The sequence below is a fragment of the Xenopus laevis genome, chromosome 8L (genome assembly GCF_017654675.1).
Source record: "Xenopus laevis strain J_2021 chromosome 8L, Xenopus_laevis_v10.1, whole genome shotgun sequence".
Classification (NCBI taxonomy): Eukaryota; Metazoa; Chordata; class Amphibia; order Anura; family Pipidae; genus Xenopus; species Xenopus laevis.
The window spans coordinates 64,869,662-64,890,588 of record NC_054385.1 but is presented as its reverse complement, the minus strand read 5'-3'; the positions used below and the strand labels follow the sequence as shown (position 1 = coordinate 64,890,588).

Below are 20,927 nucleotides of genomic sequence, written 5' to 3'. Positions count from 1 at the left end.
TATATATATATATATATTTAAATATAAAAATATATATAAATAAATACATATATGTGAAGGGGAAGCAAAAAAGAGAAAACGGAAAAGGAGAAAACTAACGGTCAATAAAGCAATTTAACTCCCACTCCCTGTTCAGCCCATTTGGAGAAACAGTGCCCAACTTATATATCCACATTGCTTCTTTTCTAAGAAGTGGTAAATCCAAGTTACCCTTGCGTACCCCAGACATCACTCTATTTATAATCTGGGCATGTACACACAAGGCACTATTATGACACTCTTATCAGATGTTTGGCCACTGCAGAACTGCAATCACGTCGTGCCACACAACTAGGATGTTCTGAAAGGTGCTTCCTGAAAGGTCTAGTTGTTTTACCAACATACTGGAGACCACAAACACAGGTGATTAAATAAACAATGTTCCTGGTACCACAATTGGCATAAAACTGTATATTGTATGATTTAGGATCTCGTCTGCCTTTAAAAGTTTTGGTTGGCCTCATATAGCGGCAAGCGGCAATCTGTAGGAGCCTTTAGTTGTTAAACAATGTGTGGATCCAGAAACCTCAGTATCCGTAAAAAGGCTAGGAGACAGAATAGAACCAAGGCTGGGTCCCCTCTTATAAGCAAAATTGGGTTGTGTGGGCAAAATACCTTTCAATTTAGGGTCCTGGCCCAAAATACTCCAATACTTCTGAATTATCCTGCGCAATTGTGGACTTTTGTGTGAATATGTGGTAATGATACGTGGGCAATCACGTTTAGCCTGAATCGGATGTTCCCTATACTTAGATCGACCATTTGATCTACCCTGTGTATTATCTTACTTCTAGGCACCAAAAGATCATGGCGATTAGCTCCCACAGCTCTATCATAGGCATTTTTGACATCCCAAAATTTGTACCCACGCTGTATAAACCTATCCCATAGTTGCATAGCTTGTTGATTAAAAGAGTCCCATGTAGTACAGATCCTGCGTAACCGCAGGAACTGGCCCACCGGTACTCCCCGCAACACATTTTTGGGATGACAGCTAGCAGCATGCAAGAGGATATTTCTGGTGATTGGTTTACGAAATAAATCTGTCAAAATCTTGTTATGCTCAACACTGAATTTGATGTCCAAAAAATACATGGTGGTGAAATTATGTTCGCTGGTAAAAGAAATCCCCCAATCAGTTTCATTGCAATACTTCACAAATTCACACACGGACGTATCGTCGCCATCCCAGATCAGAATCAAATTATCGATGTATCTAAAGAAAAAGATTATGTGGGATCGAAACGGATTATGGTCACCATAAATGAAAAGGCGTTCCCAATGCCCCATGAAAAGGTTGGCATATGAGGTGTTATTTTAGTGTGAGCCCGACAGAGGGCACTCATGCTTCTGATGAAGTGACACAATGGTCACGAAACGTGTCGAGCACACATCCCCTGCCCGCTGGTGATTTTAATCTATGTCCAATAAAGCATTTATATTTTTAAACGTTGGTTTCCACGTGTCAACTGATCCGGTGGAGTCCATTTTTGAATCTTGTGAGTTGCTGTTTGCCGCGGCCAGAGCGGTTCCTTAGGACACACCGGCATGCAGATTTCCTAGTAATGGACTCACTCCGCCAGTTTGTAACTGCTCCTGTGAATTCTCTAAGGAATGAGCCCATGGCAGCTTCAGGAGCAGGCCACCTGATTGCCTCTGCCTTGAAGGGGAAAACAGAAGGAGACACAGAAGTCCTTCACCGGAGGCTGGGCCATCGGGTCTGGAAGCAGCACACAGAGGTAGTGGAGGGTGCCATGTCTTCCCATCGCTTCTCAGGATAGCGTGATGTCAGTGGTGACAGGAGGATTTTAGCAAGGAAATCACGGTCTAGGAGTTGCTATCACAGACCAGCGTGAAGGCAAGAAGCAAGAGAGGTCGGTACAAGAGGAGCGACGGCCCAACAGGGGGAACCCGTGAAAGGGCCAGACGGTGAGTGTTCCAGTAGTGCCACGGGTACACATGAGTGGAGTTGAAGGATGATGACAAAAAGGAGGAGAGGAGTAAGAGGTATAGGAATATTCAGAAGACATTCGGAAATTGGCTTAGGGCGTTTTGTATTCTAGCCAGCATAATTGGAGAGAAACAACCAGAGCAATGCTTGTCCCTCTTTAGTTACATAGATGGGATTTGGGAGTGTACTGAGGCTTGGCCTGGTGGCGTTACGACGAACATATTCATCAGAGGCTTCGGCCAAACCTGGGGACCATGAACCAGAGGGACTTGGTAAGACAGATGAAAATTGACATTGACAAGCTTCGGTCATTGTTTGTGTGGTTGGAAATGGTACCAAGGTTGGTTTGGAGGTGGGCAAGAGATCATTTGGCAATGGAAAGGAGCAGGAGGAAGCTAAACCAGTTACTTAGTGTTTTTAGTTAGTATGTCAGGAAGGGTAATAGTAAGGCACAAGCACCTGGAAAGTGCATTGCAGGGGTACTACAGACGTGATGGAGTACACTTGTTGGAAGTGGGGCATGACTTGTTTAATCTTGGCTTGGGTTATGGGGTGGAAAAGGCCGCTAGTTTGGTGTCTGGAGTAGCGTGGTCTGCATAAAGGGGACATGCATGCGGCACAGTGGGGCTGGGTACTGGGTAGCCAAAAAGGGGGGCTAGAAGGTAAAGTGAGGTTGGTTGGATAGGCCTGGGACGAGGCTTAGAGGCAAGGAGGCACTGTAAGTGAGGAAGTAGGTGGCAGAGTCTTAGGGGAAAATTCACTAACCTGTGAAAATTCGCCAGTGCTGGCTTCGCGCACATCACAACACTTCGTCAGGTGTAAATTTGCCTGGACAACACTAATTTACGAAGATCCTAAGTTGCGCACAGGGTATCGAACGCTGGCGAAGTTGCGGTAGTGAAAATATGCTCAGCAGTTTGAAGTTAGGCTAGCGTTGGCTAATTTGCATATGGCGTGCAGTTAAAGTACAATGGCCATATATACTGCAGCAAATACATTATACTACACAAGGCCAGGGAACCTTAATAAAATGATATAGACGTGTTATATTGCCCTACAGATGTGCCCACAGTATAGTTTAGGTGCCATATGTTATCAAATGTAGGGGGTAGGGTACCCCAAAATTTTTGTTCGATCTACTTCAGCCCATCACCCTGTAAAAAGGAAGAGACACCAGCGTTTTTTGGTACTTAGAAAAATGTTCAACTTATTTTGAGGAACTCCTATCTACTCTAGATAGCCACCTCGCCTTATAGTAAATTTCCCCCTTAGTCTTGTTAACGGGTTTTGATTAAGAAGGGATTGGTAAGTTATTATAACTAAAAACGTTATATGCAGCCTTCAGCGGCTATTGGTTTTTACCTAGATGTCAAAGTGTTATGCAGTATTTTTTTATGCTTTTATGTTTTGGAGTTAAATAAGAATAAGTTAATGCAAATGTTATCTAATAAAACAAGCTGCAGCCTTTTCACCCAAAGATATGTGAATTGAGTGTATTTATGGGGTGTTGGGGATTGGATCGAAATCGAAGCATACTCTAGTCATGTAAGCCAGGTTATCCGACTTATCCAAACTTTCAAATCTGACATTAGTTGATATGTCTCTGCAGTATCTGATACATGTAAGCAAATTTTTTTTGATCCGTAACTCTTTAGAGAACTGGCAACCTGACTTATTAAGCTTCTACTGGAAAAACAATGAGAAACAAAATGAAACGACAAATTAAAAAAGAAAGCAAAAAGCAATTGAAATGGATTGGAACTACTTAAAAATAGTTTTTTTTTTTAAAGCTGAACTTTCCTTTTAAAAGTGTTGTTCACCTTCCAAACACTTTTTTCAGTTTCAGTTTTTATATAAATTTAGACTTTTTTTTCAATTGCTTTCCATCTTTTGTTTTTTCACCATTTTTTCAAGTTATTAAGTTTAAAGCTGAATGTTCCTGTCTCTGGTGTTTCAGTCTGGCAGCTCAGTAATTCAGGTGCAGTTTCTGAACTGTTACAATTTGCTACCATACATTAGTTGATACATTCTCAGTAGTGATGTACGGGCTGGCCCGATATCCGCGGGACCCGTGGGATGTTGGGTTCGGGCCGACCTTGCACCCCTCTTTGCGGGTTGAACTCTTCCTCCTGCTCTCCCGCCCACCATCTTACACTGGCGGCTCCCGGCTTTATAGCCGTGCGCCTGCTCACCCCGCCCATTTTGTGATGTCATCGGCGGGGAGGGGCAGCACAGGTCTATAAAGGGGAGCCGGAAGTCGGGCTCGGGTGGGCGCAGCTGGAGGGAGGGTGGGTTAGGGTCGGGAAAAACCTGGCCCACACATCACTAATTCTCAGCACTAGCTTTAGAATATTAGCAAATATTTTATAAATTCTGACAGCTGCCTTTAATGAAATTCAGGGATTCTGCTCAGCAGGCAGGGCTGATCTGATCCTATCAAATGTGGGGCCCAATTGGGACCATGTTGGCGGGGCCCCTAGACAGTGTTGCTGGCTACTGACACACCAAGTATTTAGGAAAATAAGGGCATACAGGCACAAAATAGAAAGGAAAGGGGCAGACAAGGTAAGAGAGTGAGAGGGATGAAATAGGGGCACATAATAGGGGCACACAGGGTAAGAGAGAGGGAGGAAATAGGAGAGTGAACTGGGCCAATTAGTTTAGGGCAGGCTGGGCCGATTCAGCTTGGGAGCAGGCTTGGTTGGATTGGAGGCAGGCAGGGCCTATCAAGGTTGGAGAAAAGCTGGGCCTATGGGGGCAGGCTAGACCTATGGAGCTGGGGGATAGGCTGGCTTATCAGAGTTGAGGGTGGGCTGGACCTATGGATTTGGGAATGGGCTGGACTCTCAAAGTTGGGGGCAGGCCAGGCAGCATCATGTGCTGAGGAAAATATTATCTATGCTGCCCTGTCGTGCAGGGCCCCCAGAGGTGCGGGGCCCATTTGGTCCAATAGGCCTAAGGCCGGCCCTGTCAGCAGGGACAACGATAAGACATGTATCAACTAATGTATCCATTTAGAACAGTTAGAGAAGGTGAATCCCCCTCCCAGAGCTGCTTCAGAAAGACATAAGAAGGCAAAAACTTTACACTTCAATATTAGAAAAACAGTCACATAGAGAAAATAGAAAGAAATTGGAAAAAGTCTTTCTGGTGAACTATTTGAAAGCAAATAAACTAAAAGCAGTGTTAGAAGGTAAACATCCCCTTTAAATAGAACTTTGGCAAATGCTGCCCTCCAGATGGGAAAAGAGAATTATTACTTCAAATATACATTCCCCTACCAAGTACTGCTCTGGTCTGAACCAGCAATATTGGCAGCACATGTCATCCAGGTTCCAGGTCATGTGTGTACTGATCAAATGTCATTCTCTGGAACACTTCCTTACTGTGTCACAGCATGGCTTGCCCACACCAGGAGCAATCACCTAGTGAGAACCAGCTCTGTAATCTGCAGGAGGTTCATCCTATCATACAGTAATATTGACTAGGATAATGTAATAGATGGGGGGAATTGACTATAGTAGATGTACTTGTATGACTATTATTAATGCATTGTACAATGTCTCTCTCCAACAGTCCATGTCTAAGGTTTAATAATTTAATATACAGAAACAATTCTGGTATTATTGGGTTGTAGTTGCAATTCAGGACATGTACCAGAGCATGTACCAGAGCATGTAATATAGATTTTATATTTGGTGCTTGTGAAGCTATCCCATAATATTTTTTGTTTGCGTTGTTCATCACACTACAGAAATTTCTCCTTGACAGCTTTGGGACTTGGGTGATGAGGAGGGATTAGTATTTTCAAATTTTTCCATGAAGATCCTACAATTCACAAAGTAACATAAGGAAAATTATATCTATTCATTTCTGAAATAGTTTTTCCCCCCCAAAATAATTGTATCAAAGCTGCAATCAAGATGTATTTTGGTGGGCCCTATTTTGCATTTATTATCTTATTATTACCATATACTTGCATTTCTGGAACACTGCATACAGCAGCTCATCCGAATGAAAAATAATGGGAGTTATTAATGAAAAGTCATATTTTCAAGTTTCTTTCTAATTTGAAAAAATCGAAACCTTGAAAATCTTAAATATGTGCTTATTTATTCAAAAACTCAAATTTCAAAAATTGGATTGTGAAACATTGTGATATGGAAACTCGAACACAGTGAAATTATATTTACCCTTCATTTTCAATGAGTCTGCCAAATTTCCAATAAATCTCGAAATGGAAAATAGCTTGACTTTTGTTAACACAACTCTATTTGACATCTACAAGTTTGTAGCTTTTAGATGCCAAATTTTTATATTTGATTTTTCACATTTTTGCGCTTAATAAATCTTGAATATTTAGGTTTCAGAAACTTGCATTTGAAAATTTTGCTGCAAGAAAAACATTGAATTGGGATAAAAACTCGAATTTGAATGTTGATAAATAACCCCTGCTGGGTAGAGATTGGAATGGGGCTCCAATTGTATTACTGCCAAGGGCTCCATGAGATAAAAAAAAACTAGTCCTGGCTCTCTGCCAGGAAAATGGGGCATCTGTGTATATGCAGAGCTGTGTATGTCTCACCTGAGGACTGGTTGAAGCGATCCATTGCAACCTTCACATTGTGTTTAAACCAAGCCTCTTCTCCTTTCGCTTTCTGTGTTTCTCTCTCCCAGTATTCAGGCCCCTCTTTCTGTTTCATCCACTGAGTAGCAGGTTCAAACTTTTGATTGTCACTGCTGTATCTAACAATCTGTGCCTCATCCACATACCCAACTATAGAGCACTCTGGCAGCCCAAAGGTTCGATCTGAGACTCCTGTATAATAATAGCGCAGGGAGTGACTGCCTGGAGAAACAAGAGAGAGAAATTGCATGAGAGACACAGATGGAAAATATAATATTGGAATGTCAATCCTGTAGCAGTAATTGAATAAAGGCTGATTGGAGAACAGTGATTTCAGGGTTTTAAGGCAGCTTACACTCCTAGCTGCACAGGACCACCTTTTGCCTTCTTCAATGTGAGATGTGACAAAAAAGCCTAACTTAAACCAACTCAATGAGCCATCATTATTTATTTATATATAACTTCACAAAGGTTGAGAACAGACAGGACGCTGAAGCAGAGTTACTGCTGGTATGCTCATTTATTTTCCACACAACATGTTTCGGACAACATATGCCCTTTTTCAAGTGTGAATACAAGTGAATTACAAAGAAATATATATAGACCACACTGGGGTGTGTGTAACCACGCCCCCCCCCCCCTGATGAGTTAAATAGTAACCATTAAGCAATCCCATATAAAAGTGTATACAATCTATCAAAAGTTCATGTTGTAGCAATCGTGTAAAACAAAGAGAAGAAATTCTCATTTATTTATATATAACTGTGAAAGAAAAATCCATGATCACCCAAGAGGCACAATCTTTTATAGTATAATGATAAGATTAGGGAAAAGGCACACATATCTCAGAAACACACTGGTCTCTACACACAGAGCATCCATTCCCCCAGGCATAAGTGCTGCCTAATGAGCGCAAAGGGGAGTGTTTTCCCTGTCCTGTGATTATTTATACAGCATTACATTTATACACAATGATGCACATTTTTACAATACATTAAGGGGCAGATTTATTATGAGGTATAAAAAACAGCAACAAAATACACCACACATCACCAGGCTTCCCCATGTAAAAACTGCATTATTACAGCAACTTCCACTGGAACTTACCTACAAAGGTAAATTAATGGTGGCAAATCTGCCGTTCACATGGTGTAAAATAAAACACACTTTGATAAATCTGCCATTTATTTAATACAATTTTTTTACACCACATTTCAGTGAATTTCATTTTACACAGCATAATAATTAATAACTTATGTACAAGATAAAACACTTACCCCCAAATGTAATTAAAAAAAAAAACAAATTTAATAAAAAGGGCTAAGTTTGCCCAGGAGCAGTAACCTATAGCAACCAATAAGATGGTTGCTTTTAAACAGGTGACCAGTAAATGCTACCTGCTGGTTGCTATGGCTTACTGCCCATGGGCAAATTTAGTGCCTTTTATTACATAACCCCCATACTCTTAGGGGCCAATTCATTTACTTCGAGTAAAGGATTCGAAGTAAAAAAAACTTCGAATTTTGACCATCGAATGGGCTACTTCGACCTTCGACTATGACTTTGAATCGAAGGATTCAAACTAAAAATCGTTTGACTACTCGACCATTCGATAGTCGAAGTACTGTCTCTTTAAGAAAAAACTTCGACCCCCTAGTTCGCCACCTAAAAGCTACCGAACCCAATGTTAGCCTATGGGGAAGGTCCCCATAGGCTGGCCTAACTTTTTTTGGTCGAAGGATAATCCTTCGAATTGTTCGATTTGAAGGATTTAATCGTTCGATCAAACGATTATTCCTTCGATCGTTCGATCAAAGTATTTGCGCAAAATCCTTCGACTTCGATATTCGAAGGATTTTCATTCCCCAGTCGAATATCGAGGGTTAATTAACCCTCGATCTTCGACTACTGATGAATTTGCCCCTTATAGTACAGATGGAGACACAAAGTATGCAGTAAATTTTAGTATATATATATATATATATATATATATATATATATATATATAGGTACTTTGTTTGAAATATTTTATTTCGTTTTCACAATAAACCATAAAAATCTATATGATAATAAATAGTATACAGAATAAGAAGATTAATACAATGACATATTATACAGAATGTATAAAGTAATATATAAAATAGAAACTAACAAGAGCTATCACTAACTAAGCCAGTGGACGCATAGACATTCTGAAAAGAAAAAGAAGAAAGAAAAAGCCCATTGTCTTGGGAATGTCAGATAACCCCCCCTATGAACATTTTACAATTGAAGAAACTGAGATATTTGACTTCTGGTATTGGAGTCACAGAACTCAAAGTAAGGAGACCATATAAGTCTAACGGGAATGTAATAAAAATCGCTAACGGAAAAACTATTCGCAATGCGAAAAGTTATGCCTTTGCACGAACAAATTTAGCTTTGTGCGAATTTAATATAGCTTTTGCGAGCCTGGAAACTGTTTAGCGTCCACTTCCGACAGTGAAAGACCGTTTGCGAATTTTATAGTTTGCGCCAATGCGCAGTCAATGTAATAAAACTTCTTACTGAAAAAGTCATTATGTTTGCTCCAAAAGATTACGACATCTTCAAGCACTTCTTATGAGTGCGCAATTAAAATTCGCAATGCGTAATTAAAATTCGCAATGCAATAACAGTTTAAGGAACAATATTACATTGCGAGATGTGGATTTTTAGTCTTATTGGTGCGAATTGTTTTGCTCTTTGCGACTTTTATTACATTCCCCTGTAAATGATTCTTTGGAATTATTTTTACTAATAAAGCTTCCTGCCAACTAAGCTGGTTCATATAAGCCATTGTGTCTGTCAATGAGGGAGATTCATTTTGTAGCCAACAGTTAAAGCCTTTCTGGAGGCAGGCAAAAATAAAATTGTCAATATTTTATTTTCTTGGGACTTAAATTCTATATTAAAATTTGAAAAGAGCCTAAAATCATCTAGAAGCAACAAAGCAAAACCTGGAGATAATTTAAATTTTATTTTCAGATTAATGTTTAGAAAACTGGTAACTTCCTTCCAAAATATACTGATCTTTGGACAAGTCCATAGATAGTGAAAAAGGGACACATTATACTCATCACACTATATGAGAGTATGATACTGGACTTGAAAAGATACCTTTAGAAAAAAAATTCCCATAGCCTAAGTGAACTAACTTAAAATGTTGTATCCTCCAACTCTCTGCCAAAATGAATTTATTGTAATTACAAATAGACTTCACCAAATCTGAAGGGGATATTTGACATTGTAGAAACTCAGCCCATTTGTTGAATACTTTAAGTAATGGGTGTGCGTCTGACCAATAATCATTCCAGAATTTTTTAGATATAGAGTTAATAGAAATCAAAGAAGGAAACTCCAAAAACTCTCCCAAATCTTCAGCTAGCCTATGATCTGACAAAACAATGTTTCTATTATTACTTAACAAAGAAAGACCACATTGACAAGCTAAGTAATAATATCTATCAGATTCAAGAAGCCCGTAGTCTTATTTGAGTCTTGACCAAGATAACAGAGTCTCATTGGGTGGATCTAATAAATCTTTTACTAAGACTATTAATTTTTTCTTAAAAGAAAATAAAAAGGACTCAGACTTTTGAAAATTGGAGGGTTTAAGTAAGAGTTTAGCCAGCATAAAAGGAGTTTCCATATAACTGTAGCTATGTCGAGAGAATAAGTGTTTCCACACAAAAATAGAGTTCCGAAAAAGGGGATTCTTCTTAAAATTGCTAGGAATACTACCCCATTTACTATGTAAAACAGATATAATATCAAAGTGAGGTTCATGAAAAATTTCAATTTCAGGATTTGTAAACTTATTACCTTGAGAGATCCACTAAATGAGATTTCTAGTAAGGGCTGATAAATTGAAAGCTCTGAAATTAGGGAGATTTAACTGGAGCTCTCAACTTCTGGAGAGCAATCTTTGCTTTTTCCCCATTCCATATAAACTTGATAAGAGCAGAATCAAGTTTCTTGATATCAGAATGTTTTATAAGCAAAGGGAGATTAATTAATGGGTATATCATCTTGGGGAATATCAATGATTTAAAAAATATCACTCGTCCCTTAAGATTAAGGGGAGCATTGGCCCATTTTTCACACATGGAGGAAACCTTATGACAAGCTGGAGTAATATTTAATGAATATAAATTATTTAAGTCTGAAGGAATTATTAATCCTAAATATTTAATCTGATTTTTGGGGTATTTCAGGTGAATTTTTTTTAAGTAAAGAGTTTGAAAAAGAACCATATATATTCATCACTTCAGATTTATCCACATTAACCTTATAATCAGAAAAAGACTGGAAATCTTGTAGTAAGTCAAAAACAATCTTAAATGAAGACTCTGGGTTTCTTAAAATCAGTAACAAATTTTTTTTTGTTTATTATTAATGGAAATTCCCTTAATCAATTTAGACAAATCAATGAAACAAATTAATGGTTCTAGTGCAATATTAAATAAAAGGGGCGATAAAGGACAGCCTTGTTTCATACCCTTAAATATTTCAAAGGGTGATGACTTAGCTCCCCCAAAGATTATTTGCGTTTTGGGACTTTTATAGAGGCATTCGATATATTGGTAAAATGGGCCCATGATACCAAAGAATAGAACTGGGAATTTTATGCTTTTTGGCAAAAAATAAAATATGGATCAAAGCCCTAATATTTTTAACTCCAGATCTGTTTTTAATAAAGCCATTTTGGGTTTCTGAAATTACGGAGGGAAGAATTAATGAGAGCCTATCAGCAAGAACCTTAGATAGCATCTTGATATCTTGATTTAATAAAGAAATTGGTCTATAGGAAGAGGGAAGAGATAAGTCTTTGTCCTTTTGGGGATAACTCTAAGATTCGAGAGTTCACTAGAGGGTAAATGTTTTCCAAAGAATAACATGTCATTAAATAAATTCGTTAGAAAAGGTTAGATCTTGTCTTTCATTATTTTATGAAAAGATGGAGTTAAGCCATCAGGACCACCTGCTTTAGAAGTTTTCAAATTATTTATAATATTGGAGACTTCTTCAGTGGAAATTGGACTATTAAGACTTTCCAATTGTTCTTTTGAGATCTGAGGGATTTTACAATTTTCAAAAAATTTTTCATTTTCTCTGAGTTAACATTAGGATTAGAGTACAAGTCTTTATAATAATTTTTGAAAATGTCCACAATTTTATTAGGGTCATTTGTTAATTGTTTATGAGTATCCCTTATTTTTATAAGCTTAGCTCACTTATTTTCTGCCTTAGTGAGATTAAAAAGCAAATTATTTGCTTTGTTACTCAAATTATGGATTTTAGCCTGCGAGTAAGATGTGAAAAAATGTCTTACTTTGATCCAAATTTCCTCTTAAATATTCTTTTACTTTTGGGCATTTTCAAATGAGGGGTGCTGTTTAAAGTGAAGATAAAGGACACTCTGACTTTTACTTAGCTCAAAAAACTTTTTGTGGACTTATATAAAGAAGTGAGACTTAAATGAAGATATCCCCCCATATAGGTACTTTGGAGGAGTCCGCACTCTCATCATTGGGTTGAACTTGCCTGGGTGCAGTGTCCAAAATTTTTTAAATAGTTATCCCATAAAGAAGGTCCGCACTCTCAGGACTTAAAAATTAAATAATGTTTATTAACAGAAAATTACTAACATTTCAGCCTCTCCGAGGCCTTTCTCAAAGTAATTACAGACAAGAAACAATGCATTAAATACTAGGGATGCACCGAATCCACTATTTTGGATTCGGCCGAACCCCCGAATCCTTCGTGAAAGATTCGGCCGAATACCGAACCGAATTCGAACCCTAATTTGCATATGCAAATTAGGGGTTGAAAGGGGAAAATATTTTTTACTTCCTTGTTTTGTGACAAAAAGTCACGCGATTTCCCTCCCCGCCCCTAATTTGCATATGCAAATTAGGTTTCGGATTCGGTTCGGCCGGGCAGAAGGATTCGGCCGAATCCGAATCCTGCTGAAAAAGCCCGAATCCTGGCCGAATCCCGAACCAAATCCTGGATTCGGTGCATCCCTATTAAATACTTATAATGGCGGGAAGACTTAATTGGTTGACTTGTCATCATTACTAAGCATCCAATAGTATAGCTCAAAATACATAAAATATGTTAATGCACAAAAATAAAAAATACAAGATCCACAAATAACTATATCAATGTAAAAACTATAACTATACTATATATGTAACTATAAAAATGTTTCACATCACTATATTAAGATGTGTAGATAATGTTACAAGATAGTAATGATTTTCTGGGGTGAACTCTACTTTTGCCCCCCCCAAAACTATGTAAATATGTTGATTTTGCAGTACCTGAAATGACAGACCATATGGGGTGACTTCATTTTTGGGCCCCTATATGTCACATGCTTAGGTACACCTATACATATTGGGCATAAAACTATTCAGGGGACCCCTGGCTTTCATATTTGGGGTGATTTATATTGATACCTAATAGTATGTTGGAAATACGATGTTGCAGGTTGGAAGTTTTGAGGCGATTTTAGAAAATGGCACCAAAATTGCCAAATTTAGGAAGGGTTTGCGGCTTGGTGCTTTGGAGTAGAAAGACATGCATACCCAATTTGGATTCGGGGGAATGTGTACTTTCCGAAAATATATGGTTTTCTGGGGTGAACGTACTTTTTTCTAACTTTCCCCCACCCCCAAACTATATAAATGTGTTGATTTTGCAGTATCTGGATAGCTCAAATGAGTTGTCTACATTTTAGGACCCCTACAGATGAAGCCACTTGGATTTGTGAGTTAAACGCGTCATGACTCAGGGGTAATTGAAGAAACTGTGTTATCTTAAGTCATCTTAACTCATTTAATGCATTTAACCTTTTCATTAGCATACCAAAGCTCCATTATTCACAATGGTGAATGCTTTAATTAGATGGGATGTTGTGACGCAGTTTTCTGTGTTAAATGAGATAAATGGGATATCTGTGTTTAGTTATTCTGTGTCAAACAGACAAACCAAAGTGGCTGCATCTGTATATACCACATGCTTGGGTACACCTATACATATTGGGCATCAAACTGTTCAGTGGACCCCAGGCTTTCATATTTTACATTGATACCTAATGATGTGTGGGAGATATGATGCTGTACAGTGGAAGCTTTGAGGTCACTTTTCAAAAAATTCACCAATTTCTATAAAACATTATAACTTTAGGAAACAATTGCAACTTGGTAGTTTGGAGTACAAAAATATATTTACCCATCCCAGTTTTGATTTACCAGAATCTGTTCTTTCTAATAATGGGTAGTTTTCTAGGGTAAACCTACTGTTAGTGGAATGTTTGACCTTGAAATCAGAAGTATGCCGTTTGGGGAGCGGTGCTTTGGAAATTTGGTAGTGTACTGCTTGTAGATTTTGATTGATACAAGTAAGAAATCTCCATAAAACTATATATATTTAGTATTGTCGTGTTCAGGAGACATAGACCTTTCCAAATCGGCTGTGTTCTCGTACATAAAATAAATGATGTTTCTGATATATGTGATTGTTCTTTGTGAAACATGATTTTTTTAGACACTTAGAAGCCTATATTTTTTTACAGAAGTAGAATTACGCCAAAATTCTTGCATATTTTGAAAGTTCAGCTTGTCCTGAAAAAAAAAACAATATATTGTTTTCCTGGGTAAACTAAAAGTCCGCTCCAGGAATGGCCCTTAAAGTGAAAGAGTGCAAAATATCTAAAAACTGCTTTGCAGTAGATGTTCGCATCTAGGACGAAATGGCTGGCAGGGAAAGGGTTAAATCCATAAGCCTTATCCTCCCATGTGAATAACATCAACCCCAGCACATGATTAAATACCTTGGGGTACACTAATAAGTATTTCCAAATGCTAACAAACCCCCACCAGGTTTGCCTCCCACAGGCAGAGCATGGCACACAGAGGCATAGTATGACACAGGCAGAGTATGGCACATACAGGGAGCATAGGGCAGGAAGAGTATGGCACACACAGGGATCATAGGGAAGGCAGAATAGAGCAGGAGACAGGGAAACCTATCAGGACCAATTCATGATGAACAATGATGAACATTTAAAACTGTGCTACATACAGTGACACAATGCTGGTGCCCCTACAGCAGTTTGTATGAGGTGTGAACAGTTAAACAATGTGGGCAGTTTTTTGGGTATCTGAAGTCGGATTTGTAAAAAATATACAGACTCCTAATAAATTTAAATACAAGCATTAAAAAAATCAATCAGATTTAAGAGCTTCTATGAAGGAGAATATGAAGGAAATACATTAGTTAATTTTGGATTGTATTTAACAGCTATTCTACAGCTATATGCCAAGTTCAATTAAAAGGTTTAAGGTTTTCTAAATGTAGTTTAACTTTGACTTTAGTTTAGAATAACCAAAGGATGCAGTTTAAGGTAAAGGTAAAATGCCTTGTATGGTGTGTACTTAACTTGGAAAATACGTTAGTAGATAAAACCTTTAACTACCAAGCACATAGATACTACGTGCTGGCAGGAAAATGCTCTGAATGCCAAGCACATAGTACCCCACTGTGCAGTGAGTCCTCTGTGCCCCGAACCCCCTAGGCAACGAGCCAAGGGGGCTGCCACACAGGTCCTGTGTCATTTTATCAGTTTGTTTCTCGTTATTTCCCTAAAAACTGTTGCTTTCACAGTGTGACTATTGGATCAAGCATTCTAATCGCTAACCATGCTGTCAGATCATTATTTTGTTATTTCATTGATTAGCCTAATTGTATTTGATTTTTGTGATTTTATTGCTGTTTTATGCAGGCATTGTTGTTCCTTAATTTTTAGCATTATTTGCACTTTGATCATTTGGAGTAGAAACACATTTTTTGAAATTCTGTATTCGGCAGAATGTGTACTTTTCAAAAATATATGGTTTTCGGGCCAGACTGGGAGGAAAAAGCAGCCCTGGCAAAATATCAAAGCAGCCCATGCATTCAAATGCATGCAAAGCATGATATATATTTCCAATCCAAAGGTTAACTAGAACTAGTGTTTATTGATAGAAATTTCATATAATCCCCAGCAATATTATATACCTTATGTACTGGAACTGCCCCTTGCAACAAATCTCTCACCCTAGTTTCTATCACAACTATTTTATCAGATGAATTACTGACCCTATACTTACAGTATATTCTACATTTTCCTTTGTGTGCCCCCAGCAAGACCATGCACCCTGGCAGATAAATAATGTTTCTAATATAGTTAGTTAGCCAAAAATGTAATGTATAAAGGCTGGAGTGAACAGATGTCTAATAAAACAGCCAGAATCCAACTTCCTTCTTTTCAGCTCTATAACTCTGAGTTAGTCAGCGACTTGAAGGGGGGCCACATGGTACATTTCTGTTCAGTGAGTTTGTAATTGATCCTCCGCATTCAGCTCAGATTCAAAAGCAACAGATGTGACCCATGTGCCCCCCCTCATGTCTCTGATTGGTTACTGCCTGGTAGCCAGGGTAACCAGTCAGTGTAAACCAAGAGAGCTGAAAAGCAGGAAGTAGTGTTCTGACTGACATGTTATACATCAAATCACTCCAGCCTTTATACATTACATTTTTGGCTAAGTAACTATATTAGAAACATTTTTTATTTTGCACAGTCTATCTATTTACCCAGTTTTTCTTTTTACACTGAACAATTCCTTTAATTACACTGTGTGCCAAATGCTTCCTCATGCTATTAATACATTTCACAGTTTTCCATACAGGTTTAAGTGATTGTTCTGAGGACAGAGCCTCCTGTTGCATAAGGGATTGGGTATATAGCAAGCAACTCTAATATTACTAACTGAAGTTGGTCAGAATTCTTGGTTCTGCCCATATGCCAGTACTGGCATGTGCACTAACAAATGCAGTCATCAGCTTAGCTGTGGCTGTCTGTTACAGACAGCACATTGATATTTATAAAGTGAGTGACTTAAGCTGGCCATAGACGCAAAGATCCGATCGTACGAATCAACGTACGATCGGACTTTCCCATCTCCCGACCCTCCACTAACCATTCAGATCAAAGTCTTTACCATTCCGATCAAATAAGAACAGATCAGCCAATGTTCTGCCCCTGACAGCAATCGTACGATACTTATGTCTGACAACACTAGTGACAGTCTCCCTCTGAAAATCGTACGATCGGCAATACACGCAGAGATATTATCGGCAGGCGACAGAAATTTTCTAACCTGTCCGATCGACCAAACGACCGATCTCCGACGGACGAAAAATGTCGGGACTCTCCACACATGGTCCGAAAATCGTACGAATCCACGATTCGTACGATCGGATCTTTGCGTCTATGGCCAGCTTTATTTACATATTAATGACAGACCCAATTTGCATTTTTAGGTGTGCGGCCCATTTACATTTTAAAGTAAGCGGCCCATTGGGCATTTGCCCCGAACCCACAGATTGCCAGTCCGGGTTTGGTCTTGCAGCATATAATACGCAGTCAGGAGGCTTTGATCACAGAAGGCAAATTGTCAGTTGAAAAAATTCATATGCACTATTTTGATTTGAGGTCTGCACGTGCCACCTGCTATGGTATGTCTATGCATATTGGGCATCAAACTGTTCAATTGACCATTGTGTCAATATTAAGTGTGTTTTCCAATTGTATATAAGTAATGTCATAAAAACAGCTGCGTTTGGCGTAGCTTTGCAGTATGGTAATTTGGAGTAGAAAGACATAATTACTAATTTTGGATTTTTCAGAATGTGTACTTTACAAAAATATATGGTCTTGGGGGTCTTTATACTATTATGGGTACTTGCAGCACATAATACGCAGCCAGGGGGCTTTGTTCACAGAAGGCAAATTGGCAGCGGAGAAAATTCATATGCACTATAAGAGATAAAATACTTCAAAATGGAAGTTTTGAGATGTATTTTGAAATGATCTATGGGAAATATGAAGCTGGAGACTGGAAGCTTTTAGGTAATTTTTCACAAATTTTTATAAAAAATGATAATTTAGGAAATAATTGCAGCTCTGTAGTTTGTAGTACATAGTTGTATTCACCTATTTTGGGTTCATCAGAATTAGTTTTTTCCAATAATGTGTAGTTTTTTAGGGTAAACCTACAGTTAGTGGAATGTTTGGCCTTGAAATCAGAAGTATGCCGTTTTGTGAAACGGTATTTTGGAAATGTTGTAGTGTACTGCTTGGAGTTTTTGACTTATACAATTGAGAAATCTCCATAAAACTACATATATTTATTGTCTCATTCAGGAGACATAGAAATTTCCAAATCTGCTGTGTTCTTGTACAAAAAATAAATAATTTTTCTGATATATGTGTTTGTATTATAGGAAACAATATTTTTTTAATTTTTTAGTCACCTATAGACTATATCTTAAAAGTGGAACTACACCAAAGTGCTAGCATATTTTGAAAGCTTAGATTTACCTGAAAAAAAATATATATTGTTTTCCTGGGTAAACTAAAAGACCCCCCTAGTAAAGGCCCCTAAAGTGTAAGTGGCAAAAGATGTATGGCAATAAAAGCACCTAATTGGCCAAATCGGCTGGCAGTGAAAGGGTTAAAGGAACAGTAACACCAAAATAATAAAGTAATAAACATATAATATACTATTAGCATGCACTGGTAAAAGCTGTGTGTTTGCACAGGTTACATAACAAATAGCAGATAAAACTCCTATGTAATGGATAGGGCTTATCTGTTATGTGGTATGTAACCTGTGCCTTTTCTCCTTTTTTCAGCCTGAAGAGCTGCCCAGGCGCCCCCATGGCTAAACAGCTTGTTTATATAAACTATAGTTGTCCTTCTAAAGCAAACACGCTAGTTTTACCAGTACAGAGCAACAGTACATTATATTATAATTACTTAGATACACTTTTTTTGGCGCTAATGTTCCTTTAAAAACATAGGAGTCAGTGTCAGAGGTACATACAATGAGGAGTCGGTGGATTTATGTATTGACTCCACAGCCCTGATGTGAAGTGCAGGAGGGGCAGTGTTGGTGCTTTGTGGGGGGTTGGTGGCACTTGCATCTAGGGTGGGGGGCCCTCAGGTGACAGCCCCAGTGGGCCCTGAACACCCCAGTCCAATACTGCCCGTGATGCAGAAAAAAATTTATAGTCTTCAACTATACTGTCAAACCCACCTATGCTAAGGTCTTGTTTACCTTAGCAACCAGGCAGTGGTTTGAAAGAGAGACTGGAATAGAAATAGGAGAGGGACTAAATGGAAAGATGAGGATTAAAAAGTAACAATACAATTGTAACCTCACAGAACAATAGTTTTTTGGGCTGATGTGACACAATTTGTTAACTCCAAAGATGTATCAGAGGAAGGCAAATAACTCAAAAACTGTAAAAAAAAAAATTAAGACCTATTACAACGTTACAAGAAATTGGACATTCTATAGCATACTAAACATTACTGTATAGATGAACCACCCCTTTTGCTTCTGCCCCACTAGGGTCACCAAGGTGGTGGGACCCAATATCTGAACTTCCGTCTGGTATAACTTCAACGAAGTATCCCCCAGAAATGGCAGACCTTTCAATTTAATTAGTCCTAAAGATCTCTTTGACAAAGCCAGTTTAATGTATTATCTTTTTTACTTTAAATTTCTGTTGATACAATAAAAAGCTGGTATATTTAGTGGAGATGTTTGTCTTGCAGTGCCTCCATTTTGTGATTACAGTTTATCCATTATTGTCGTTTTGGGCTCACGTATTTTTAAGTAAGTCTACCATTTGATTAGTATAGGACCTGTTATCCAGAATGCTCAGGACCTGGGGTTTTCTGGATAACAAATCTTTCCCCAATTTGGATTTTCATACCTTAAGTCTACTAGAAAATCATTTAAACATTGGTTTTGCCTCTAATAAGGATTAATTATATCTTGGAACAAGTACAAGGTACTGTTTTATTATTACACAGAAAAGGGAAATCATTTTTAAAAATTCGGATTATGTGGATAAATGCATACTCAAACTGCTTAGCTTAATGCTGATCTCCCCATGTACTCACCAGAATACACTGCAGATATCCACAAAGTGAGCAGGATAGGAACAAGACGCAAATCCATTCTGTTGTTATACAGAGCTGCCAGGCAGCACACAACACACTGGATCCAGCAAAGAAAGCAACTATGACACAGATAACACTGCTCTCTCTGTATAGCCAGGGTGTAACTGTGCTCTGTTCTGATTGAACAGTTCAGGGAGAAATAGGGAGAGATAGCCAATAGAAATTCTTATAGGACGTTATTCAGCTGTTTCTAGGCAGAAACCAGAAGAAAAGGTTATGAGCATTGGAAGAGAAAGTGAAAGAGAAACCTAATGATAAATCTGCAGGAAGAGAAGTTATTTATAGCGCATATTTTTAAGTATATTACTATTATCTCTCTCTCTTTTTTTTTACTTTTACAGATAAGGGATCTTTTCATAATTTTTAACATCATCATGCCTTAAAAGAACAGTTAATTGAAAATATAAAATTGGCTAAATTGGCTGTGCAAACTAAAAAAAAAAACGTTCTCAAGCTAGTACATTAATGTAAGCTATAAAGGCTGGAGTAAACTGATGCCTAAGATATTAGTCAGAAACCAATTTCCTCCTTTGCATAACTCTAACTTGAAGGGGGTTACATATAGGCTATAACTGTTCAGTTAGTTTGCTTTTGATCCTGACCGTGATCCTTTTTTTTACCCAGTTTAATTTTCATACTGAAATGTTTTGTTAAGGAGACCCTCACCCTAAGAAATTATTTCAAACCTTTTTATCATGCTAGTTGAGCAAAATTAATTTTACATGTTCTCTATAAAATTATATAAATATTGTTCCCTTCAGTTTTGGATTATAGAATAACAGCAAGCATGGACTATTTTGTGGACACTGTTAGTAAGGCAAGCACTGCATTATTATAAGAAAATCTTGTGTATGTGCCAGAATCGGGGATTTAATTCCCATGCCAATCACAGGCTGCATAATTATAGATCTTGAGGAGTGGGGGAAATATGAACAATGCAGTAAGACCTAGATAGTTCACAATGTAAAGTGAAAGTTATTGACTGACCCAATTTAATGCCTAAGGCATAGAGGCGAGGCAGACAATATATGAATAACAGCTCCGATTTTTAAATACTTTTACAACAGGCAGGGCCGCTACTGCTATGAGGCAAGGTGAGAACCTTACATAAAGCGGCAGAAGCGGTCAGTTACAAGGGGCGGCAAAAAAATGCCTTTTGTAACATTAAGTGCCAAATTTCTGGGTTTTAAACTGGAAATTTGGCT

At 38.1% G+C, this 20,927-nt stretch overlaps 1 protein-coding gene across 1 annotated transcript in view; it reads right to left on the bottom strand.

Moving 5' to 3' along the window:
* Positions 1-19,802, bottom strand: part of LOC108698552 (H-2 class I histocompatibility antigen, Q9 alpha chain) — a 77,892-nt gene extending 58,090 nt beyond the window's left edge. The window contains exons 1-2 of the mRNA XM_041572862.1: positions 19,663-19,802; positions 6,576-6,839 (exon numbers count right to left, since the gene is read on the bottom strand). Of these exons, the coding sequence (XP_041428796.1) occupies positions 6,576-6,839; positions 19,663-19,720 (322 nt within the window). The 5' untranslated portion in view covers positions 19,721-19,802. The remainder of the gene's footprint in view (positions 1-6,575; positions 6,840-19,662) is intronic.
* Positions 19,803-20,927: the final 1,125 nt, after the last annotated feature.